Below are 26,088 nucleotides of genomic sequence, written 5' to 3' on the forward strand. Positions count from 1 at the left end.
GGGCACAAAACGCTGCAGCTTTGAACAGCCAAAATATTCCAGCTGACCCATTCAGTGTAGCACTCACGGCCCTTTTTCACCAGTGGTGAAAAAGTATATACACAACCACCACACACCAGCTCTCCTGGAAGGAGCCTGTCCTCTTTAATGGACAGATGCTCCACTAACACTAAAGCACGTCTGAAGGCAACTACCCTGGTCACCAGCACAGACCCCATGTCAACAGCAAGTAACGTGCAACACCAGTCATCATGTGGGTACCAACTCAGGATGGTTTTGACAGCCTTCCTGAGCTTTACTCCCCATTTTAAGCTGTATTTATTTTTTTCTGGTACTCTGGGATGGGTGCAAGATGCGACAGTTTGGAAGCACGCACTACTGGACATTCTTTACCGTGAGGGTGGCGAGGCGCTGGCCCAGGCTGCCCAGAGCAGCTGTGGGTGCCCCATCCCTGGCAGTGCTCAAGGCCAGGCTGGATGGGGCTGGGGGCACCCTGGGCTGGTGGGAGGGGTCCCTGCCCATGGTGGGGGGGTGGAACTCAATGATCTTTAAGGTCCTTTCCAACCAAACCATCCTATGATTCCATGGCATTTCAGCAGGATGGAAGCTGGCTCAGAGCTCAAGATTAACAAAACTGGAAAGTTCACGAGGAAGAAGAACAAATACCCTGTGCAAGAGACCTACTGATCAAGGAAACCGAAGACGTTAATTTAAACCCATGAGCTGATTCAAGTATTATTACACATTTCAACTCTTATTCCCAGAGGAAGGAGCATACAAGGAATCTCTTCCCCTCAGCCTTGCTGCAGCCCTGTCCCGTCCACACTCCCAGGTGCAGCCACGAGACCTCAACACCACTGCGTGACAGCAAAACTCCTTGACAGCTCCATCCATAAACCCCCTCTTTGCTCTAACAGCTCACTCTGAAGAAGGATCACGTAATTTCCATGTCCATTCAGCTCAAAGCCTCTCTGCTGTTACCAGCCATCCTCCACTACTTTCACCAGCACGTAATTACTGTTTCTTTTAACAGCTATCGAACGCTCCTCCCACCAGGGAGAGCAAACCAGCAGATGTCCACCTGAGAGAAGGAAACTCTGGAGTAATTAGCCTTAAATGGCTGACACGTTCTACCCATTACTGCTGGTTAGCCCAGCAGAACACAGATAACAGGCTCTTTAGGGAACCTGTGAAGATGTGGGACAATGTGCCACAACCCCGTCCAGTGCGACCGTGGCACTGGTGCAATGGAGTTGTCTGTTCTCAAGAGGAGCATCACACAGGTCACTTCTTTCATGCAGAAGCAGGCATTTTTGCTAGACAAGTCTTCTAGCAGCTGTAATTCACAGGCAAAGCAACAAATAAATCTGCAATGTCATACCTCCTCTGTACAAAGTCTGAATACAGTTTGTTTCCTGAAAATATACCCTCGAGGAGTTTGTGGAGCATTCAGTCAACAATTCTCATTAAATGGTAGCTTGTAATGCCAGCTCTCACCCCCCCCATCAGGTTTCTTGCTGAAAAACCATCACATAATAAACAGTCAAGAGAAGAATCTATGCTTTTTACATACCACCTAGGAAGGTCAAAGGCGAAAGAGGAATCCAACATCCATTTATGTTCCTTCGTCTCCTAACATAAATACAGTGGAATCAATCTCTGCTTAATACTGTAGAAGAGCAAAGGAGCCTTCACTGAGTGCTAGACTTGAAAATTGAACTTAATCCTCCTGCTCCAACTCACATGGAACAACCCACAGACTGCACTTCAACATGCTTTTAAGAACAGCTCTCTCGCTCCCACTGCATCTGCAGCCCAATTTTGCAGTTCACTACAGTGGGAGCACTGCTTTCTGGTGTGTCTCAGCAGACAGAGGGAGGGTGAGCAGGGGCCAGCAGAGCTTCATGCTCTGAACTCCCAGAGATGGGAAATATGAGGATGGGGAAGGGATCCAGCTATGGGAAAGTAGCAGCTCTCTCGATACAGCCTCCCAGCTGCCTTCAAGGAAGGGGCAGATGCTTGAAGGAGTCTTGTTCCCCAAACCCTTCCCTAAAAACCAGGCTAAAAGAAGCAGATTTAAGGTTTTCTGGCTAAATGACCCATCCTAGGGCCCTCCTGCAGTAACAAGCAGTGGACTTTTAATGCATAAAAAGTGGGAAATCTCCCTCCTCGTGCCAAACAGCAAAGGTTACAGGGCCCTGCCAATGCCGCTCTGCCCGAAGCCTCTCAGGATTACGCCTGCAGTCCCTTTCAGTTCCCAGCAAGCAATCACAGAACAAAAAGCAAAAAAAAAAAAAAAAAAAAAAAAATCCCTCTCAAATACCGTATGTTCCATTCTGGTGCCAAAGCAGAAGCCTGGCATTTTAACCTTTGGTGAACATGTTCTTGCTGCCACCAACAATAAACTTCAAGGTCCAGCTCGGAGGGGAGGGAAGGTGTAATAGATGCATACTGGGTGACATTAGCACTGAAAAGAGCATCAACAGGACAGGGCCTGGCAGGAGCTCTATTTTATACACCCAGTCTTTAGAGGTTAATGAAATATTCATAAATAAGTTAAAATTCTCCTGACAAGCTAGGTCCTGTAATACAACAAAGAGTTGTCAGCCTCAATTAAGCAATTCTAAAGAGGCAGGGGACTGCCATTGATTATTTACCAAGAGGTCATAGGAAAAATTCTGCTCTATGATCTTCTTGTCTCTGTGGATAAATTAGGTTTTACAGGTCCTGCTGGAGGACTCTGCTACCCTGACACATCAGCTCAGAGAGACCCTGGCCTGCCACCACTACCATCTACCCCCAGCACCTATCAGCTAAAGGCAAAAAACACTGGGAACAAGCTCTTCTAAGGGTGCTGAGACACAAACAGACAGAAAGCAAAACAAATAACATAGCAAGCTGATTAGGCCGTCAGCACAAGGACTAGGATAGTCTTGAAACTTCGGGTTTTTTTAAGCTTTATCTCACTTTCTGTACACACAAAGCCAGCCCTGGGCAAGAAGTATCCAGCAACCTTTGATCTGCAGGCACGTCCACTGAACAGGCCCTCAATGTTCCCCCTCAGATCCCATAGCTAGAGATCTTCACATCCTCCCCTGTGCTCAGGATAAACTGTGCCTACAGAATTACCGTTCTCAGATCAGATCTCTCCGGATGATTCCCTTCTGATACAGGTACAACTTCCCAGGACTGTGAAAGCAGGAGAAAACTGGTCTCCGTCTTTGTCACAAGCAAGTTGGAAACTAATGATCTCTTTGTCCCATCCTAACATGACTGTTCAACAGATCAAGTCTTCCTTTTCCTCTTCTGGACATGCACTGGAAGCACATTTTCCTTCTACAGCTTCTCCAAGATGCCTTTTTGGCAAGGCAGACAAAAGGAGCAGAAATTCCTGAACCCTAGAGGTATCCTGGACCTCTTGCCTGATTTTCCCCTGCCTCTCAAAGTGCTCAACATAAATCCCTGCACCCTCCAGGAAATTTTAGCTCAACTAAATCAAACCACGTGAGTCTGAGGTAGCCCATAAACCTCCTACAGACTATGTAAAGATAAATGAAGTCTGGAAAAGCACAATATTTGCATGCATATTATGTGTTTTGTATCTCAAGGCTGTGCCTACTATAATAAGGCCTCTGATAATATCCCTATCCCATTCATTTTATTCAACCAAGTAACTCAGTGTAACTCAGATTTTACAGTGACAACAGCAACACTGGCAACAGGACCACTCTAACTGCAGCACAGCAGCGTCCTCCACACAGGAAAATGATCCACCTTTCCCCTCTGCTCAACAAGTGATGAGAAAAAAGCCCTGCCCTGCTCTCCCTCCCCAGTCCTTGTTCCAGTTACAATCCTGCAATGCAAAGGTGAGAGCACATTATCAACTCTCAGCCTATTTCCAGGCTGAAAAGGGGAGCAGTAGCCATCATTCTTTTTACCAAAAAGCACCCCATTGCATTTGTCAGTACAGCTCGGGTTTTACGGGTACACCTGTAGTGTGGAGACCTCCCCAAATGACGGGTTGAGAATCAGATCATTGTCTGTGCATCTCACCTGAGCCAGAATTGCCGTTCAGGTTTAGATCAGACTGTTTCCCTGAAATCCAGCAGTACCTGTCCCACTGGGAGCCCAAAAGGAGGAGCTGCAGTAAGGCAGCTCTCCACTTTAGCCAGCTATGTTTCCTCCTTCTGAAAATCCTAACCCCATGTCAGCTGTTACTGCCTTCGGTGAGAAAAACGAAAACAGTCCTGTTGAAACCAAATGGTGCTGCTGAGTTCCATAAAACTTTCACGTTAATGGATCCAACAGCAGGTTCATTTGTGTAATGGGAGTTTTAAACAGACCGTTTATTTCGTTTTAATTTGAAGGGAATGTACTATTTGATCCCATGTGCCTGGCTAGACTTTTGAAACAGAGATAAACCACAAGAACTGACTCACTAAGTCTTTTCTTCTAACCTAATTAAAATAGCATTGAGATATTAACATGCAGAAGTGTAATGTACTGATCACCTCTCCAGTCTACAGGCAGTTTTTCAGCACTCATCTACCAAAATCCCAAAGCTTCCATCGCTCTCTGCTTTGCCCACAGTCACATGCAATAGATGCTTCTGATGCTGCCAGTTTTGTGTGTTGAACGTGAATTTTCCAAGCAGAAACATGCAGCAGATGCAACAAAACCAACCGAAACCGTTCATCATTCCCTAGGCTAAGAGAGGAGGGGGGTGGGGTGGGAAGAAAAATAAAAATCTTCTCTCTGTTCCTCAGAACTTACTATATTCTTAACACTGTGAGGATCTGCAAGGACTAATTTTAAAGTACTTGTTTACAACAAGCACTGAAGTAGAGCTCTCAGCTAGGAAATGGAGAAGAATAACTGAGTACTCCCATGCCTCTGTTCTAGGGTTTACTTCACCTGGAGAACCAAAGCTCTACAGTAAAAACACAGTGAGAAAAGTTGAAAAAAGGCATTGACGACTCCTGCTCACTTAACCCTCCTCCTTTCAACAAAATCACATTTCTAAATTCACAGGACCACATGATAAAAGTGAAGAATAATACAAACACTGTGAAGTATATACAAAACAAACAAGCAACAAAAGGCTCTGCTGAAGTAAAGCTACCCAATAGAGAAAAAGACATCTCAGACACTGATCATGAAAACTTATTTAAACCAAACAAAATTCACTGAAGATCTTGGGTCAAAAAGAATAAATGCACAAACACAATTACTGGTAGCACAAAGCAGGGAGGCTTTATCACAGAGAAGCATAAATAAATCAGAAAAAAGAAGCTAGGTGAAAACTGATGGAACAGCAACAGAATTGAAATATAATTGCACAAGTCCCACAACAGCTAGAACCTCTCCTACAAATTGAGTCTTCATCAGTCAGAAGCCAGAGAGGAGGACAAAGAGCTGGGTAGATTAATCGATCACAGGATGAACACCAGTGCCATGCGGCAGTGGAAATGGGTAATGCGATTCTGCAAGGGAGAGCTGAGCTATACCCAGGACAGAGGTACCTGCCTGCACTAGAAGCTCCTGCAGAAGACACTTCAGTACAAGCTACTGCTGGGACATCACCCGGAATGACATGACCACTCTGGTTACTCATCTTCAAAGGAGATACAAAAACGGGAAGAGATTTAAAGAAAGCTGCAGGATTCATGAGGAGCCCAAAGAGCCTGTTTTAAGAGAAGACTGCAAGAGCTTGATTTGTTTAACCTAAACAAATGAAATGCTGGGAGAGAACAATTGTTCTCTATTAGTATGTCACAGCATAAATACGAGGGAGGAAGAATACTCACTGTAGTTTAAGGAGAACATTAGCACAAGAAAAAAAAAAAGGATATTAACTGCACATGTATTTTCCGTTGGAACTGGGAAGATTTCAGCTGTCAGAGCAAACTTTCTATGACAGTAATGGCACAAACATCCAAAGCAGTTTCAAGACAAAATTGATAAATTTACGAACTCAGGTACATGCTGCAGTTGTAGCAGTTACCAAAGGACAGAACTTCATGATCTAAAAGTCCTCTTCCAGTCTTCTGTTACCATATCATTTCATTCTGCATCAGCTTCTTTTACTGTCCCTTCATAACCAGATTCATGTTTTTCAATCTGATTTGAGAACTGGATATTTCCCTAAAATTGCCTTACTAAAACTATTGCTGTGTTCATGCTGCTGCTCAGCTGAGTGCCTCGCTACTCATCTGTCTTGGGTTTGCTAGTCTCACATAAGGTGTTAGGATAAAATCTGTCAGATGATAAGGAGATCTGCTGTCGCCTTGCTAAATCAATTCAGAAATGATGAAATACATTTTTGATAGATGGCGATTTCCTGTACTGGTCCGTTCGTCTCCTTTCCCCGCCCAGCCTGTTGGTTCTATGCATGCTCCAGCAAAGCCTCATCTTTATTTATTACTACTGTGGCTCAGTACTCTAATCCCACATTTAATTGCCATCCCATTATAGATAATACAGAGAATTTACATTTCCACTAATGAAATCTACTTTTGTTCTTATGCCTGGTCCATTGTATTCTTTGCTTTATGTTTAATAACTCTTAAACAAGAATTAAATGTGTAATATTGGCAAGTTATCCAGGGTAGGTCTTTCTATACTAAAGTTCATTTCCTTCATATTCTCATTTTCAATTCTTTTACAGTATCACTGTTATCGCCTGTAAAGTAAAATATAACAGAATTTTAATCCTTGCCAGATATTTCTTTTAAGTATCAAAAGTCACAGTTCTTAAAAGTTTGGAGGTCTGATGCAATCACTAGAAAGTAAAAGTCTTTCAGTAATAATGCAAAAGGTTTATGAATGGTGTGGGTCTCTTGTTGTTTATGTATTGATGCCTGTTGCAGTTTTCCCAAACTCTTCGCAGTTTTTTTTTGTGTTGTTTTCCAGTTAACAGCTAGTTCCAGCTACAACATCCTCAGTGTTCTCTGAGTTTCTTTCATGTATTCTCCTTTCTGTCTTCATTATTTCTCCCGAAAAACCATCAGTTTACACAGTCGCTGATATTTAAGTTAATCTTAAACATTATGATTTCATCAGACTGAACACATGATTTGGCTCCTCAACTATTCCTGACCTGCTGCCCTTAAATACAGGTCTCCTATTCTTTGCAAAGGGTTAATCAACACTTACTCAAGGCAAGGTGCCTTCATTACTTTCATTTTAAGGTGTCTTTATTTGTCCAGTAAGGACACTCAATTTATGCCATTCATTTTGTGACGGTCACATTCTTGGACTTCAAATCTCCTTTACCTCCCACCCTGCTAAGCAATTCTTCTGATTCTTACATCCATCCTTTTTAATCTGCTGGAGGGTGAAATATAATTTGTTCCAATGAGCAGTCTATAGATTTCAGAGCCCACATGGGCCAAGCTGTCTTTTGAAGATGAAAGCCAAAAGATACCCAGAGCACCTCAGGGCAGTGAAAATACAGGTGATGCTTTTTTAATACCAAGCTCACTTCCCTTGGGGATTAATGATGGTGAAAAAAAAAAAAATCTTGACATGAATGCCCTGTGCTACAGAACCAGACTGAAAGAAAGTGTAAGATCAGGGATCACAGCTGTTGCTTGGATGGCAAGCTTGAGCTGAACAATTTCCTCGGGTCTATAAAAGGATATGAAAAAGGCAAATGAAAATTAGAAAAACTAACACATTTTCTGTTTCCTTCCCTCAGGGAGTGAAAGAAAAATAATATAACAAACAAGAAAGCATTTTCCACAAATAATAGTTTGGTGTGAGTGAAACTAGCTTTCAGCTCTACGCCAGTAGATCATTAAACTAACATACCACAAGTAGTAAGATCCTGGGAAACACGAAACGGGGAGCCGTATGTGTGAACTCTATGAGCAATCTCCCGGCACATCGTGGAGATAAAGATACTGGAGCGCTAGCCTCAAAAAAGAAAACATCCGGTGCTGATAAAGTTGTCAGAAAAATGCACATACATACACAAGAATTGCAGGAAAGAAGTGTGCTTAGGCACCAACCAAAATTCACAACAAAAACATTCTTTCAGCTAATAAAAGAAACACAAAACCCACAGATCTGTGGGACAACTAAGTCACCTGAGCCCTATCAGACTGGTGACCCTGTTATGTACCACCTCTCAAAGAGCGGGCAAGCACTGCTCCCTTACAATAGGAACACACTCAAACTGTGAATAAAGACAAATAAATAAGTGAAGGGTTAGGGGGAGAGAAAAATCAAAGTTTCATTATTAATTATGCAGCACAATGATAAGGGCAATTTTTCTTAAATCAGAAAATAAATTCTAGGTTCAAGTTCCCTGAAGGATATAAAATATTAGAGGATTTTTTATGGTTGTAATCACAAACTCATTTCTCCAGCTACTACTGGCCGTGTCTAATTAGGGCAAAGTACGTTAATGATACAGCGGCACAGCCCAGAGACGTCTTCAGTCGCAATATTAATTGCATTTAGGGAAAGAAGCATGAATTGTGCTTATACAAGCTAATTAGTATGGGTTTGCTAATTAATACTGGAAAGTTAAACTGCCTTTGTCTTGTCAACTGCAATTAGCTGAAGATGTTTAAATTTCTTTTCTTTCTTTTTTTTTTTTTTCTTTTTCTTATTCTTCCAGTAGTAAACTCACTTTTAGCTGACAAGCAAGGAAAGCGTGCACTGGAGTATTCGACTGCAGTTAGGGCAGCAAGTCCATCCCACCTTCCACCAGCAAGACCTTGTGTCCTGTGCTGGTGTCCCCTAGAGCACAAACCACCCTTTGTCTCTTCTTGTCCCTGTTGACACAACTCCCTGAGCTAGGGTCCTCCCCTGCCAAGGACACAGAACATGCAGATGCTGTCTTACTGAGGCCATGATCCTATTCCATTTATCCGACAAGCATTTTACTTTTAAATATTGCTATGTAACGAATGAATTATTTACCAGGGCATCCAAGATGCTCCCCATTGCAGACAAGGAAGCCCATCAAACTCATCAGTGAGATCCAATCAGCTAGTTCACCAGCCCCAGTGCACATGGCTTCATTTCCAGTGCTGAGGGTGGCAAAGCCATTAGGACTCTTCAGGGTGGCGATAGAGATGTCACTCCACAGAGGTTTATCCCAGAAGCAGCCCAATGATCCATCAGACTGTACAATAGCACCTGACAGGTGTTTATTCCATTTCACTTAGGGCCATAAGCTTGTTTGCAGAATGGCTGACGAAAAGCAATATCCACATCTGTCAGCACCCAGAGCAGGATGAGCCCTTCGGCCTCCCCCCAGCTGCAGAGGCTTAACATCAATCTAACAAGCAGTGGATCACGTGAGAAAAATGGGGAGAGGGATGAAAAGGAAGGTGAGATGCCAGGAATCCAAATCAGGCAAAACAGTTGCTGCAGCGTCAGCTTTAAAGGAGTCTGAAAATAAGGCCATCCAGGTGAGACGCTGATCTGGAAAGGGTAAAAAAACCCCAACAAAACAAAACCACATAAAGAAAATTTTGTTGGATGGCAGGGAGGAGAGTGGGGCTGACAGTATAACCGCTGGAGCCCTTGGACAGCCCTTTGGAACAGCCACATCCCAAGCGAACAGACCTCTGCCACCACCAACACTGTGGAAGACGAGAAGTGACACATCTTTCCCTACCAGGGAGATTTCGCCTGGGGATGCAGAAGAACCATCTATCACCAGTGAAAAGAAGGACCTATACTGTCAGGTTTCCCCTCAAAAGGGAAAAAGAGGAAAACCAATCTCTATTCCTCTGTATGAAGCAATTTTCCTGTATTTACCCAACAAAATTCAAAATGCTGAATAAAGCCCACATCTCACAACTGGAATCCATCGTCTAAAGCATGACAGAATACAGCCTGCTCATCTGAGGTTGATGTGAGCTTTACTGGAAGATCACAAGACTTGCAGACTTCCACCGAATAACCCTTGGGAATAGGCACTGAACACTAACTGCTGCTTTATCCTCTGCTGATGCATGATGCACACCACCAATTAATGCTTTAACACTGGAAGTTCCAGTTTCTCCAGCTCTCTGCTAGCCTGTTAAATATGACAAACTTTTGAAGGCAAGCAAATAACTGAAAATCCAGGCTTAATGAGCCAAAAAGAAAAACTTTGAAATGTTTAAAAAAAGCACACATCAAAATATTTAAAGCATAGCAGCAAATTCTTCCTCTGGTAAGTCCACTGAGCACAATGCAAAATTGATTGTATAGAATTAAAAACTATTAACAAAGCAGCATGTAATGAGATCAGATGGTAAATAGGATTAATTCAGTTTTCTCTGGAACTACCAGTTTTGACCAGTGTCACCAGAGAAAGCAGCTGAGCATACAGAGATGTTTGTCCACAATGTAAGATCACCCCAGAACCAGAATCAATTAACACTCTCATTATGAAAAATCTGATGGTGGAACAGCAAGGAGCACAAATTAAAAAAAAATACTAGCAGACGTACGGCAACCTATTACTAATACAGGAGGGGCACACCAGTTCTGCCCTCCAGTGCCCTAGTAGAGTTAAGCAGAAGTCTAATACGACTAGTGTTGGCACTGTGGTTTATAATTTAGATTTTAGAACAGATGTCTGTTTAGCATCTACTTACTAGCCAGTGATACATGCCTATTTTTTCATTAGTAATAAAATTAATCCAGTATAAAACACATCTACAGAATGAGTGTCTACATCCTGGATACTGCTCAGGTTTTTCTTGTGACTAGAAAAAGTTGCAGGAATGCCACAACTTGCCCATGAGCAAACACACTGGTTCACAAAACAGTTTAATGATGACACCTCATTTATCCCTGAGTATGAAGAACCGCATACATTAGCCATGAAACTGCACATAAACCTCCCTGCTGCCTGGTTTTGTAGCCTCTATTATTTTTGGTCCTTGAGTGACCTGTCAATAAAATAGACAAACCCAGCAGAAACTTAACAGATTATATAAAAATAGTTTGTGATAATTCTGTCATATCTCATCTGCTTGTCCTTAGCACACTTGAGACGGAATCAAAGGCCCCCAAAGAAAGGAGTTAATTCAGTATGAAATTAAACGCTTGCTTCTGATCTAGAGCTCCTACCAAAGAGAAAGGCAAATGCCAAAAAAAAGGAAGAAAGCCCACGAGATCTCATCCAACACTTGTTCCAGGTGCGTATGGAGTCAGAGTGCCAAGACTAGCAGTAGCAATACAAACTTTTACAGTGCTTATTTTTCATTCATTTTGGAATATTTGGAACTGATCTGCTGTTTAAATGAACTGAACTTTGTATGCTTTACTGCTCTGTAAAAAAAAATGAACACTTACCATCTCTGCTCTTTGCTTGTGATTTCCCACTTCTTCCAGAACTTGAGACAGCTGAGCCTGCAAGACAAGAAAAAAAAAAAAAAAAAAGACCATGAAGTCTAGGATGTATCCTTCCCCTCCAACCAAAAAAGCCAAGAGCACCATAATATTCACAAATTTGAAAAGGAATTGTGTTGGGTCTTGTTCTGTCCTATCGGCATCCCATGCCATGAGACAAACCTGTCCCAAACAGCCTGAAGCCAACATACACAAGAAAGAACAGGTTTATTGCAGAGAAGAATTCCACTGGATCAGCTATCCCACATTTTGGTCCCGTGGTCCAGAGAAGTGTGCCTCTTCTTCATTTCTTTGGAAGTTGCAGAAAGAGCAGTCTAAAGCCCACCCAATTTTTCCAAGCTTAACTTTAGAGAAGGAAGAGGCTTGCTCCGCTCCTGAAAGGTGTGTGTGTTTCAAGGTAACTTCACAGAAAATATCCTTTTGAAGTTCTGGGGTACAGGGTTTGGTTTGGAAGCCTTCAAAATTGTTGTGGTAGAATACCAAGAAAACCTCTGCAACACAACCCTACTGAATTCCTGTGAGAAAAGAACCCAATCCAAAGCTTTTTCTTTTTTAAGAGGAAATTTGAAATTTAAAGAATCTTAAACTTGAACAGAAATATCTTATGTTATCCCTGTATAATGTGGGGAGAAATGGCAACTTGACTCAGAGGAGGATCATTTAGAGTTTTGTTTATGAAAAAGGATTTTAAATGAAATTGGTATTTTGGTAACAGCTAAGAGAAGCCACATAGACTACTTGAGCACATCTTCCCACATCTTTTCTTTCACAACACTTTGCAAGCCTGCAATCAGCCTTTCTCTGGTTAGTAGAAAGCCCAAGAAATAGCCACAACTGATGACAGAGAAGCTAATTTTAAAAATGTATCTAAACAAGACAAGAACCCAAAAAACTTTCCTGCAAACTAATTCACGTAAATTCAAGCAGATATTAAAACCCTCCTGAGTCCCTCTAACAATCTCTCGCCACACTTGAAATGGCTCTTTTGAGTACTACATCCAAACCAGAGACAAATAGCAAGTAGTTTATTACAATGAAAAGGAAAAATTGAGCTTTGAAGGCTAACTGCACTGAAATGCAAGCAAACAAAAAATAAAATTAGAGTCTTAGGGATCAGCACAGCAGAAGTTCAATTTTGCAAACAAACAACCAAACAGTTCAAGACTTCCCCAGCCTCAGAGCTCAGCGGAAACTGAAAAAGTTACAGATTCTTGCTGTGCAGGGCCTGGGATGATGTGACATTATTTAAGGAACAGACACTCAAATAAGATGAAAAGGGTTTTAATACAAGCCTGGGACCTGGCACAGGGCAATGAAACACACTCATTAAACACTGCGGGAGATGCCAGTCCCAACCAAACACGGACCGCATGTACAAGCAAGTGAGAAGAAAAAACAAAATTATCATCAAGTTTGATGCTGAAACATCAGGAAACTATAAATTTGCAGACACCTGGGAAAGACTTTTTTTTTCCCCACTACTATTGAATCAGGTAGAATTATACCAGCAGGCTAGAGCCAGGAGAGTCACATGGAGAAGAACAAGAAAACATGCCCTCAGAGATGTTATTTATGAGAGATGCTAGCACAGCCTTTGCAAAACACCCCAAGACTGAACAGTGTTGATCAAAAACAACCCCAACTTTTCTGTATATCAATTAACCTGATCTATATGAAAGTGACCTTTAGATGGGAAAGATAGGAACTACTGGCCTACTCTAAACTAGATGTAAAGAGCCATTAAGAACTATATATTTGCTTACGATTAATTTGAGGGTCACGCCTCTTCCCTTTAAGTCTCCTGTTAGTAAATACTTCTACAGAATCACGGAGTAATTCCGAGTGGAAGAGGCCAGTTCAATCCCCTGCCCAGAGCAGGGGCAGCTACATGAGAATTCTCAGGGCTCTGGATCAGCTGGGTTCTGAGTATCTCCAAGGAGGTGAGCTTCAAAACCTCTCTAAGCAACCTGGGTATATAGGGCTTGCATGGCAAGGTTTTGGTAGCAGGGAGGCTACAGGGGTGGCTTCTGTGAGAAGCTGCTAGAAGCTTCCTCCATGTCCAATGGAGCTGGCTGGCCTTGGCTCCAAGACGGACTCACCGCTGGCCAAGGCTGAGCCCCATCAGCAATGGTGGCAGCATCTCTGGGACAAGAGATCTAAGGAGGAGAAAGAAAACTGGGCAGCAACAGAGCAGGGACTCCCTGGCAGCCCGAGGGAAGCCCATGGAGAGGCAGGCTGTGCCCCCAGCCCGGGGAGGTTAATGGGGGGAGCAGATCCCCACCAGCAGCCCATGGAGGACCCCGTGCCGGAGCAGGTGGGTGCCCGAAGGAGGCTGTGACCCCATGGGAAGCCCACGCTGGAGCAGCTCCCGGCAGGACCCGTGGGCTCATGGAGAGAGGGGCCCAGGCTGGAGCAGGTTTGCTGGCCGGGCTTGTGACCCCGCGGGGGCCCAGGCTGGAGCAGCCTGTTCCTGAAGGGCTGCACCCCACGGATGGGACCCAGGCTGGGGCAGGGGAAGGGTGTGAGGACCCTCCCCCTGAGGAGGAAGGAGCAGCAGAGACAAGGAGTGATGAGCTGACTGCAACCCCCATTCCCCGTTCCCCTGTACCACTGGCAGGGAGCAGGGAGAGAAAATGGGGTGAGGCTGAGCCTGGGAAGAAGGGAGGGATGGGAGGAAGGTGCTTTAATATTTGGTTTTATTTCTCATAATCCTACTCTGATTTAATTGACAATAAATTAAATTAATTTCCCTGAATCGCATCTATTTTGCCGGTGACAGTAACTGGTGAGTGATCTCTCCCTGTCCTTATCTTGACCCATGAGCCTTTCATTGTATTTTCTGTCCCCGTCCAGCTGAGGAGGGGAGTGACACAGCAGCTGTGGTGGGCACCTGCCATCCAACCAGCGTCAACCCACCACACTGTGCCAAGCTTTAGTCACCTTGACAGTGGAAATATTTTTCTTTATAATATTAAGGCAACAGTACGCTATAGGAACCTGTTTAAGGAAATGGGTATAAGAGCATTTTAAAGTACAAGAGCTTGATAAAATTCAGAAAAAAAAGCATAGAAAAGACTGACACATTTTACTTCAGGAGGACGCTGCAGAAAATTTTAGACAGGAGAGGAATAATACAAAGGGATGGGAGAAATCGAAAATACAAGCAGGAAATATTCCATAATTTACCTTATATAGAATATGGCTTGGGGAAAATAACGAAGTACAAACCTCTCAAGCTGCTATCCCACAGCGACCTAGAGGCAAACCTGGACAGCGAGTCTGAAACAGCAGCACGGTAACAGCAGATCAATATGATTTGGAAAAGCCACCGGATAAGAATTGAATCACAAAGTAGGTTTTCTTCATTGCATTTATTTCTAGGCAGCTCATCTCAAAGGGAAAGAGTAGCTAACTAGTGGGAATCCAGAGAGCAGCAACTAAACTGACTAGATTGCTGGAAGAAATGATTCATGAAGATTAAAAGATTTTTAATGTATAGTTTGACTACAACTCTCACAGAAGAGCAAAAGGGACATATTTAATGCATCGAGAGCCATTACAATGATAGAGCTGTAATGAAGGAGGCTTTCCCAGCACAGCTGATGCTGTCTGATGTGCTCACAGCCGGTGCGGGGACCCTCCTGCCCGTGCCCACCTACGCAGGCAGATGTGGAAGCACAAGCGAAAGCCCAAACTTGCAGTGGGGTCCTCTGTGCCTGCTCTCGCCTGGCTGTGAACAGATGATCTGAATGCTTTATCACATCTAGTTTGTAAACATTAGCCCTACCCCAGACTTTATATTAGCTTAAATCAAATATTGAACCTAGCTCAGCTGTTAGAGGACAGCTGCTTGCAAAGTGATTCACTGCCATGTTCCTTCTAGGCCACAAGAAAATACAACCTAATCACCAGCAGCATGGCAGATGCACACATTTTTAATTATGAAGAAGAAATTAGGCTCTGAACTTATCCCCACATCTCACTTAATCAAGAATGCATCGGAGGAGCTGTCAGCCACCACAGGCGTGGAAGGAAGGAGCTGCAGGGCCCTGGACCAGTGCCTGACAGTGTGCTGCGCCCCTGCGCCCAGCCCCCCTTGGGGCATCTGCCAGGGAAGACCTGAAAGAAATAACGTTTCTTGGAATAGACTTTTTCAGGAATGAATTGTCGGATTTCTCGGTTCAATTGGCTCTGGCCACTCCCAGCCAATGAAAGCACAAGCAACGAACCCGAGTCATTTCAGGTGGTCAGGGAGGAGATGGCGTGCAAGGGCCCTGGACCCCCGCACCCGCAGGCACGGGTGGGTGATCTGCAGCAGGTGCTGGAGCAGTTTGCCAGAGTTTTGCACTCTGCAAAAGCAACGTCCTACCTATAAGTAGCTCCGCTCTGTTTTACAGGCTTTTTGATTGATCACATTCACCTTGGTATCTCAGGGATCTCTCAGTAGCTTGCATGCTGAATTTTCAGACGATGCATAAACGTTAACTTAAAGCTCCAAGGAAATTCTCATTACTTAATACACATGTTAAATTCCCACAGATCACTGAGCTCAAGCATTAAGAAATCTGATAAGCTAACAGATATTAAGAATCAGATATACAAATATATGTAAAGTCCAATTTGCCTACTGAAGGCAGCACAACCAGGTAAAACAAAATCAAGCAGTAAAGCAAGAAAAAAAATGCTCTCAAGTATTCAGTCAATTACTTTAAGCCTCCGAAAGCAGGGTTTGTCAATTCAAAACATCCATCTTACATGACAATAGTCTAATCTACTGTCAATGCTACTGCCGTCCTAAGAGAGTGGCCAGAAGGGAATGATAACCTGTGCTCCGGCCTCGCAGGGATGCCGCAGCTCAGCGCTGAAGGAGGAGCAGGAATGGAGAGGAACTGATTCAGATCCTGAAGAGACCATTCTGCGTTGTTTTAGTTCGCTTCCCTGCATCAATAATTCATCTTCTACACCTTCCAAAAGTCAGCTTTCACTGACAACGCTGGAGGAAACTGGTCAGGGAGAGCTTAATGAATGAAAGTAAAGCAATCCGGTGGTTACAACGCAGGTGTTAACACTGACTGCATCAGCAGCCCCACGTTCTTCTCTGGGGGCTGGTTGTGAGCCAACTACCCTGACCGATAGGCAAGCAGCTCAAATGTGAGACTCACTTGTAGGAAAAAATTAGCTACTCAATCTCTAATGAACGGTCTTTCTCTACACAACAATACCCTCTGCTCTACAAGCAATTAGCAAATCGAAGCACTCTCTTTGTGGACCTGCATTAATTTACTCCTCGATGTTGCACATTGAATAGCTCATAGGTATGGCACTGCACAATAGTAGCAACAGCCAGAGCCATAAAATTAAAGCTTGCTTCAAAGAGTTAGGGAAGCAAAATTATGCGTGCTGCATACAGGGTATAAATCAAAACAACCTTCATTTGGAAACATCATTTTAGTCTTATGCTTTCATCAAAAAACATGATTATCTTAACAGTCACATAATACAATGTAGGTACTTTACAAGGGAGAGAAACAAGCAGCACATTCAGTACCTCAAATTAAAAAGGGAGTCATTTTTATTCTTCCTTATCAGGGTGAAATATCTGAGAACACACATAGCTGCCTATTCCAGGGTTGTGCTTTCACAGCTCTAAATCCCAGCTGCAGGTCCCCAGAAGGAAGGCCACTTGCTGGAAGGGCAGCACGACCACATGGGAGGGGAAGAGGAGGCTCAGCCTGGCAGAGCTGTAACACAGCTGCAAAACATGGCATTTTTACAGCATGCCAAAGCCCCAGACACCCTTAGCAGTATTTTATATGCAACAGTTGTATGCAAATTCAAGTCAAGTGTGACGATTGGCAAATTTAGGTATAATGTTAATTAATAGCTATTTCAAATTAATTAACTTCTAAGATAAATTCTTGCCTCTTCTCTTTGAGAAAGTTAACACACAATTTAAATTTACAAGGATATATCGGCTACCGATCACAGAATTACGGAATCTTCTATGTTCTAACATGCCCAATCATTTCAGTTGCCTTGTGCTGGCTGCTCTCCATTCCCTGGGTAATGTCACAGTAACTTATTTATCTGATCACTTACAAAATAAAATACAAGATGAAGATTCTTTGATCAGGCTAGATGGCCTTAAAGTGTGGTTAAAGCATGATGTGACCTGTAACAGGGTCCAAGGCAGCATATCTTATCTGATGCCATAGTCTAGGGAAGAAGGAAGGAAAAGAAGAGAAAAAAAAAAAAGAAAAAAAAAAAAGCACAGCATTGCCTGTTTCTGTCAGACCTGGGAGACACAAGTAAAATATAGTGCATCAAAGCTGCAGCTGAAATACAGAAGGAAATGCAAAAACATGGCTGCGCTCCCCGGACAGTTCTAGTAAGGAAAGCATTGATTACAACACTTACAGTTCAATCAAACCTAAAAGCATATAGCTCTATGCACCACGCTGATGAGTTACGTGGAACAACACAGTAGTATCATGATAATACTTTGAAGAGAAGGTTGCAGTCACTAATTAACTTGCACACAAAGATATTTTTGTAAGATTCTGACTTGTGGGGAAAACAGAAGGAAAACTTTGATTTCACAAAAGCCACAGACAGCTTACTTATGGGGGTGGCAGAGACGGAGGCAGAAGTAACTCATCAGCCACTTGCAGTTAGACTTCAGTTTATTTGCATACTGTGATCCTGCATATTAAAATATTGTGAGAACTGAAATGAAATTTTCATTAGTGTTCAATCTGAAATCTCACTCATGGGATTCAGCTTCCAACAGTTAATGCATGAATTTGCCTGTTTATACTTTCAAGTTACATATCTGTTTATACGATGGTAGCCAGTACCTTCCACCTTCAACCCATTAGCCCACCATCACTGCAGACTGGTAGCAGTACAGTATTGTTTTGGCATCTCTGAAACGCACTACAAAATTACACTGGATTAAATGGTCATTTCTAATTTAAAATATTGTGATGCTTTGTAGATGAAATTACTGATCTTTCACAAAATTGCATCAATTGAGATCACAATCAGGAAGACTGTTTAGTATCAGACACTGCTAAAAGATTTCCCCACTGCTTTACAGATTCAATTTTGCTGTTCTCAAAAAAGTTCTCGCGGTTATAAAATCAAATGCACATCCTTTATAAAGTGGGAAATAACAGCTACAAATAAACTCTGGTGCTGTCTCAAAAGCATCAAAACCACCGTATTATCTTACAGGAGCAAAACTGGAGGGGGCGGGGGTGGCCCTCCATCTGATCCAAAAGCGAAGAGGAAAATTCCCCAACAACTTTTGTGTGTTTCAGAAATTTGTATGTAGTGAAGCAACACTCATTCTGACTTGTAGAAAAGCTGCAACATGCAAAACGGAGACCATTACTTAGTGACATAATTTATATTACGTGGATAGGCTTACAGCCCAAAGAAAAGCATGTGTGTCAGGCTACAGCTTATGTGGTTTTCCATGTAATTTAGTCCTTCTAAATTTTACCCCAAGCCAAGAACAGGCAAGACAGGAAACCAGAATGCCTGTGAGCAAGATGTCCCACATCTCCAGGGACTCACGCTCCCGGGCATCACGGCAAAACGCAACACCCAGGGACTGAAGGCTACTGCTTTGTGCAGGGTAGCGAAGGGTGGTTTTTATAAAAAAAACAAGAGCTGGCACTTACTTGAGAACCACTCTTCTCCGGCTTTGGTGTGCAGCAGGGAAATGCCGCCCCCAAGTGAGAGACAAAAATCAGCTGGTTACCAACGGGGAGGATGAAAAAAGCAAAGGCTCTTGGGTGCTAAACGAAAAAAATGATACTGCAAATTGAAAAACTGCTGAAGTCATAGTTATAATGACTGAAGATACAGGGAAAACATCTGCAAGATACAGGCTCCTGTCAACACACTATCAAGATTTAGGGACAAAGATATAATAACCAAGCCTTTCTCCAGCTCTTCAGTCTCAAGGACAGGCTGAACTCTCTCCTTCTAAGAAACACAATCCATCTAAGAAACACAAATGTCAAGAATTCGTGACAGTAAGCTTATTATAATGAAATCACCCCAAACCCTCACTGGTTAAGCTCTGAGAAAAGGGTGTAAACAAAGTCACTGTGGAACAACTGATACGAGAAAGATAGGATTTCAAGCAGAAATTGCCCACATCCTTATTCCTGGCAAGTCACTTGACCTAGCTTAAAATAAGCTGCATAGTTCTGCGGCAGAAACCTGGCTTTTGTTCCCACTCTGCCTAACAACTGCCAAGAGACCCAGGGCAAAGTACTAAACTCTCCGAAACTCCTTTTTTCTCTCCCTCTCTAATGTAAAGATAATAGTCACTTTGTAAAACCATTCAAAAACCTTTGACCAAAGGTGATCTCTGAGCACGAGGTGCCACTATTGACACAAAACACACCTGATGGGCCACATGCTCAGGTAAAAGGATCAAGCACCATATTAAGTGCAGAACTCAGCACCGGCACGTTCAGAGGTGATGGTAACCTAATCTTCCTGATCCTCAAAGCAAAGGTGACCTTCACAACTGTAATAAAACGCAAAACTTGGAGGAAGATTCTGAACTTCTCTAAATCTATTTCATCAACACTGTTCACATAATCTCCCAGGCAGATGCTGTCAGGTAAGGAACGCAGCACCAAAGCAAATTGGGAGATGGAAAAATGCAGAGCATTACATTCAGGAAAGGACGAGTCTTTGGAGATCAGACAGCCCTATGCTAGACTGAAACACTTATAAAGAAAGCAGGTAGGTGCAGGTAGGTAGGAAAATAAGGGGCTCAGGTGTTACCAGAAGTTTCATGTGACAAAAAAGCATCAAATTTGCAAAAATATCTCAAAACAAGAGCAAGCATTTGTTGTTTTACTCTCTGAGCTGCAACTGAGGTTGAGGCAAGATTGAGGGGTAACAGCCGAGCAGTTCTCTACTGTTTTTCCTTGATGCTTTCATTCAACACCTTGCTAAGAAGGAGCAAAGACCAAGAGATTAGCACAGCTCTGCTGGGAACGATACACTTTTGCAGTAGGTCTCCTTCCCTCCATCCTAATCAAATGGTGCTGCAGCCCTTGGGGAGAGAACACATTGCCAAACAAAAAATGTGAGTTTGCAGCTGCTTCCTCAACAGCAAAGGGCAGCCTGACTGATGAAACTCTGCCAAGCCAATAGCTTCGAGCATTATGCAGTCGGCCAGTACAGCATCTCCCAGACACACACAAGTGACTGCCGGATGCTGGCGGACTCTCCAAAGGAGTCATTCCCCATCACTGGAACACCCATCAGAAAAGCCTCTGCCACTAATGCTGTCTTTGTGGGCTCAGATATATTCCTGCCTCGGAAAAGCTGCTGAGTGCGCAGTCGTAGCAGGGATTCCCTTCTCTTTTGCTGCTCCCCTAGCAAAATTTTTAACCCAACAGCAAAAAGATAACCTGGCATAAAATCTGTCCATTGAGGGTTGACCGCAAATCTCTTGCCAGGAGAAAACGAGATTATTAATGTATTAGTGCAACTAAAAAATATTAGGAAAGTATCAGCCCATTCCACAGGGAAATAGCAAAAAGGGCAAGGAATACAAATCATTTGGAGGACACTAAAGAGAATGAATTTTACTGTGCTGTGATCAAATCTAAAGCTGAAATGAAGGGGCACCAGCACAAGGTTCTGAAACAAAAGTAGCACCTCTGGGAATCAGGTCATTCATTGCTATTTAAGTGATCTGAAAATGGGCACTATAAGCAATTCTGGGATCTGGTGAGCACAATGTTTTCTTCAGGTTGTATTAAACCTTCTTGAACTGGGAAGCAGTGCTAGAGACTACAAGCAGATGACACGGTAGCTATCAGGAATAGAAACCCTTGCTATTAGATGTGACAATGAGTTGGCTGGGGAAAGGAGCCGCAAATGTTTGTGCATTTATTTAATATTCTGTCAAAATTTTAACTCCAGAAGTTATTCCCTCCTGTGCCTCTTCAGATTATCAGCAGAATGAGCTCAAGCTCCAAAACCCCTCTCTTGATGAAAGCAAACATTAGCGCTCACCAAACCCTGAAAAAGGGAATCTCAAACACTGAAAGTGGTGGCAATATGACACCCACCATCTCTACCAAATTGTGAACTTTTCTGCCACTCCTTCCTACGTATTTTTCCAGTACCACCTCCCTGGATCCAAGTACTCCCCCTATCAGTTGCTTCCAACTAGGTTTGATAGCTAGAGGGAAAGAAATGACATTTAGTTGATGAAGTCTGTAAATTAGTCAACAAAAACGTTCACTCTAATCCATTCATCAGAAAAAATGGTGGAATTACATCTCTACCTAAAAAAGCCCTTCTAATTTCAGCCCAGTGAGTCAGCACTGCTGCATCTCATCACTAAGAATGATTCATTGTCACTGCACTTCTCAAAGTCAAGAATAAGGGTATTCACCCCAGTTCACTGTCATCTCATAACTACTGTGGATTCAGGCACTGTGTTTGCATACAGTGCTGTTATAATGATTTATGTGAGTGTGACACTTTTAATTTAAAGGCATAAAGAGCTACTGTCAGTCTGCCGACCACAAAGGAACATTTTCTTTCCAGTGGGCTGACAGTTGAATACCTGGAAAATATTCTTGCTTGCCAAGAAGAGGTCTCTACACCCTTACAGCCTAAGGGTAGCAATGCTTCTGAAGACACAGGTGGATGGCCAGTGTCTTTGGAGAGAAACACTAATACTTGGTTATGAGTTAGAAGAAACTTTTCAGAGGAGATAGAATCTGAACAGAAATTCAGACAAGTGGTATACATGGAAAGCCTCTGCCCCAGACGGAAGCAATGGTGAGGGAGAGGGTTTTATGCATGGATTAGATCCCAGCCAGAAGCTCTATAACTGGATGAAACAAAGAATATAGAAAGCTAAGCAGCATAGCTGCGGTGTTCTTTTATACAAGTCTCCAAACATCACACGTTCATTTTGACTAACCTTTCTAACTATTAAAACAAGGCTACTGAACAGCTCCCCGTGACCTTAGCACCCCCAAGTACTCAATGGCAGTACCTTCCTCTAAGCTGCTCGAGGCTGTTTGTCAGCTGGTGATGTGTGGCAGTAGTTCAGAAAAGATGTCTTTAATGATACGAGTGTGCTGTGAGCCCTGTCCCTAACTGTATCTCACTGCTATCCCCACAAACACACTCCAAACAGGAGCCCTCAGGCGTGTCAGCGTACTTCCCAGGGAAATTGTTTTAAGCCAGCCAGCAAATGCCATTGGGGAAGTGAAGATCCATGTTTAAATCAAACTTTTCTTCTACTGGGTTAATTTTAATCTAGTTTGGTTTCTTCTCCTGGTTCTCAGTACTGCTGGCACAGGTTGTGCTAACTCAAATAAAGGTCAAGGAGGCGTTTAAGCCACCACTACCCTTGGCTTGCAAAATTATAGCCGGTGTATTTTTGGCATACAGCAGAACAGAAGACAGAGGGTAAAGTGCCTAAGCCTCGGAGGGTCTCCAACAAATTTCAAACACTCTTGGAAGTTGCTAGGTAACAACGCTAACCCCCGGACAAAAACTGTGCAATGTTTGCTGTGACAAAGCAATGCTTGTATTGCCCTTGCTTCTGCTCTGGGAATGCGTTTGCTGATGACCTGTCTCCTTTGCTGCCAGAGTATTTCCAGACTCTAGTCTGGGTGTGTAGTTGGATTTTGCTCAATAAAGCAAACATTACATTTCAAACATAGCTATTATAATTAGCAGAAGCTCATTGCTCAATTCCCCTTCCAGACAGGGATTTCCAAATGTCACAGTGTGCTTAGCACAGCTGATCTGCATTGATGGCTGCTCTAAATGCAACTGACCGAGGAGGGTCCAGAGCAAAAAATCAACTCCTATACCAGGAGGTGAGACAAAAAACCAAATACAGTAACTGTCCTTTATCCTGTACCTTCATTTTCTTGTATCTTCTGTACAGCACTATGAGGAAGACAAGTTCAGCAGAGGGACTCTCCTCTTCAACACAGAAGGTATATTCACACTTGAGGCCAAGCAGCAATTTCTCTTAGAATTTTATACCTGTTCTCTGGGTCCCCAGATGACACTGCCCTGTCCTGGTTGTCAAGCCAGGATACCATGGCATAAAAACAAAGAGCAGTAAGGGGGGAACAAAAAAGTTTAAAAAATATCCTAAACTAGTACAGCTACTGGCTGCTAAAACCATTTTGCAGAGGCTCTGGCAAATGCAGAGACCCAGTTTAAAACTGTATTTGCTTTCTAAATTGGTTTTGTAAAAGTATAACCAACCTTACGTAATATTACAGCATTGCAATATGTAATGTGCAGCATTAAGAAAAAAATTGCAAAGTTTCTTCTCCCAACACATACCTACCCACGATGAGCTCCCAGTCTTGAAGGAGAACGCTAGCGCTGACATTTCCAGGTATTACATAAATCAGTGGTTTCCAGCCTCCTTGCAGACAAGCTTCCCTGCAAAAATCCTGGCAAAGCTCCACACCTCAGCATGTCCCGTGGAGCCAGCAAAAGTCCAGCTGAGTTTATTAATGTAGGTCTAATGCAACATCTCACCTGTGATGTACTTGTGTTTCACCCACAGCTCCTGCCTCACTGCTCGGATATACCAGTATAAACTTCCTTCACTTCTCCAACACCCCAGGAGGGGCTGAAGATGATTAGCACCAACCCCGCTCAACAAAAGGAGAAAACAAAGCACAAAGATCATATGTCCTTTGCAAGGCCACAGGGGCAGTCACAATTTACAATTATAATATAGCTCGTCAGTTTTGTACTACAGATACACTAGGATTTAGAGGCTGAAGTTGCAGGGGGAAAAAAAGAAAAGAAAAAAAAAGGGGGGGGGGGGGGGAGTGGTGTGTTTAACAGTAGCCTCTATCAGAAGACATTCCTTACACTGAAAAAGTAAAGAATCCTCCAAGATGACAACTAGAAGAAAAAGACATGTATAAAATACATTTTTACCATGCTCAAATCAAATATCCCTGCACACCACGGTCATGCTTCTGTAACTTCCTGGAAGAGGAGCAAAACTCTTCTACTTTTATTTGCTAATATATTAAAAATAAACAAATCCCAATGGAATTTAAGCACACTGTAGAGGTTCCAGCAAAAAAACATCAAAAAAGTAAGCAAACTAAAAAGATCCTCTCTTGGCACGCTCTTGAAGGAAGGATTCACTACATTTCTAATTGACTGCTACCGTGGCATAAGTGAATAATCTATAAATAGGCAACAAATGCAAAGCAAGCACTTGAAGGAAACAGCAAGATTATTTTTTTTGTTGTTGTTTCTCTTGTTATTGCTTAATGGTTTGTTGGGAAGGAGGTGCCCAACAAGGTAGAAGAAACATGGCAAAAATATAAAGAAACAGAAAAGGATGGGGTGTGGGAAGGAGGGATAAAAGAGACATGAAGGCATTCAAATGTATGAAGTGCACAAACACACTTTTGCCTCTCGTTTTCCAGAAGACTGAAGCATGAGGGATGGGAGAAGGCACACAGCTACGTCACAGCATCAGTTAGTAACTGTGCCACACTGAGATAAGCAGGGACAGAGACAAAGAGGTAACACAGGCAGCATCTATCACATGCAAAACATGACACCCAGCCACGATGCTCTCGTTGGTACGGTCCATGCAGCAGCAGCGCACAGGCTCACCGTTACGGTGGAACTGCTCTCTGTAGGCAAACTGAAGCTGGTATTTAAACCATGAGTACACAGGGGAAACATGCTTGTGACTGCGGATGCCCTGAAGACTCCCCCACACCCATAACTTGAAGAAGGCTTTTATGTTATTGATAGAGTCTTCTCTGAAAACTCAAGCTCCTGTGGGCCATCCTGGACTAAATTCTAGTCTTTTCTACGTATCAGATTCAACATACTATTAAGTGCAGCCATTAAAGCACCAGAAGTGTTCATGCAGCTATCTTGTGGCAAGAGTCATCCAACATAGAAGTAGACTCAAAACTATTATTAAGCAACCATCCACATCATAAGAAAAGTGAAAATATATCAATGAACAACAGAGCTGGAGGAATCTGAGTCATTCCCAGAGATGATCTAGTTTCTGGAAAGCATGTGCAGGAAAATTTCCAATAAACTCAGTTTTTTAATATTAAATAATCAGTTCTCAAAATAACTGGAAGTTTTATTTCACAGCTCTTGCTCCAACCTGTCTGGTCACCCTCCTCCTCCTTCCCACAGCTAGTCTGACTGCCCACAACATTCCCAGTCTCTAGCTTTCCAGCATTCATCAAAGCAGCCAACTTAATTATCGTTTTTAATTACTCCTGTTAATCCTATGCTTCTTCTTTCAAGCCTGAAGGAGGCTCTCACAGAATCCAAGGAGCAGAAAACCTTCTGATTTCTCTTTCCAAGGAGTTTGGCTAGTGTTAAGGTCCTTCACTACTCCTGTAAAGTCCTTCCTTGCAACTCCATGGCAGATCTCGTGCAGCACATGGGGTTTGCCAGCGAGCAGCCCAGGACCTCCTTGGAGCCTTCTCCTCTGTGGTGATGGAGGCTAATCCCATGCCAGCTCTGCACAGATTTACAGCTCTCTCAAAGTTAAATTATTTAATTATTTTCTCCTGTAGGGAAGTGGAGAAGGCTACCAAAATGGACTGTAATCCAAAACTCCATCAGTCAGTATCTTTAATAGCTTCCAGCTTTTAAGTATAAAAATCAGTCAGTATCTTTAATAGCTTC

General features: G+C 43.0%; 1 protein-coding gene across 3 annotated transcripts in view; it reads right to left on the reverse strand.

The window, feature by feature from the left end:
* The window catches only part of MAD1L1 (mitotic arrest deficient 1 like 1), a 380,760-nt gene that overhangs the window by 181,643 nt on the left and 173,029 nt on the right, over positions 1 to 26,088 (reverse strand). For all 3 annotated transcript variants that reach the window (XM_040592111.1, XM_040592112.1, XM_040592113.1), the window contains one exon: positions 11,308 to 11,364. In XM_040592111.1, coding sequence (XP_040448045.1) covers positions 11,308 to 11,364 — 57 coding nt within the window. The remainder of the gene's footprint in view (positions 1 to 11,307; positions 11,365 to 26,088) is intronic.

Source organism: Falco naumanni, chromosome 4 (genome assembly GCF_017639655.2).
Source record: "Falco naumanni isolate bFalNau1 chromosome 4, bFalNau1.pat, whole genome shotgun sequence".
Taxonomy (NCBI): domain Eukaryota; kingdom Metazoa; phylum Chordata; class Aves; order Falconiformes; family Falconidae; genus Falco; species Falco naumanni.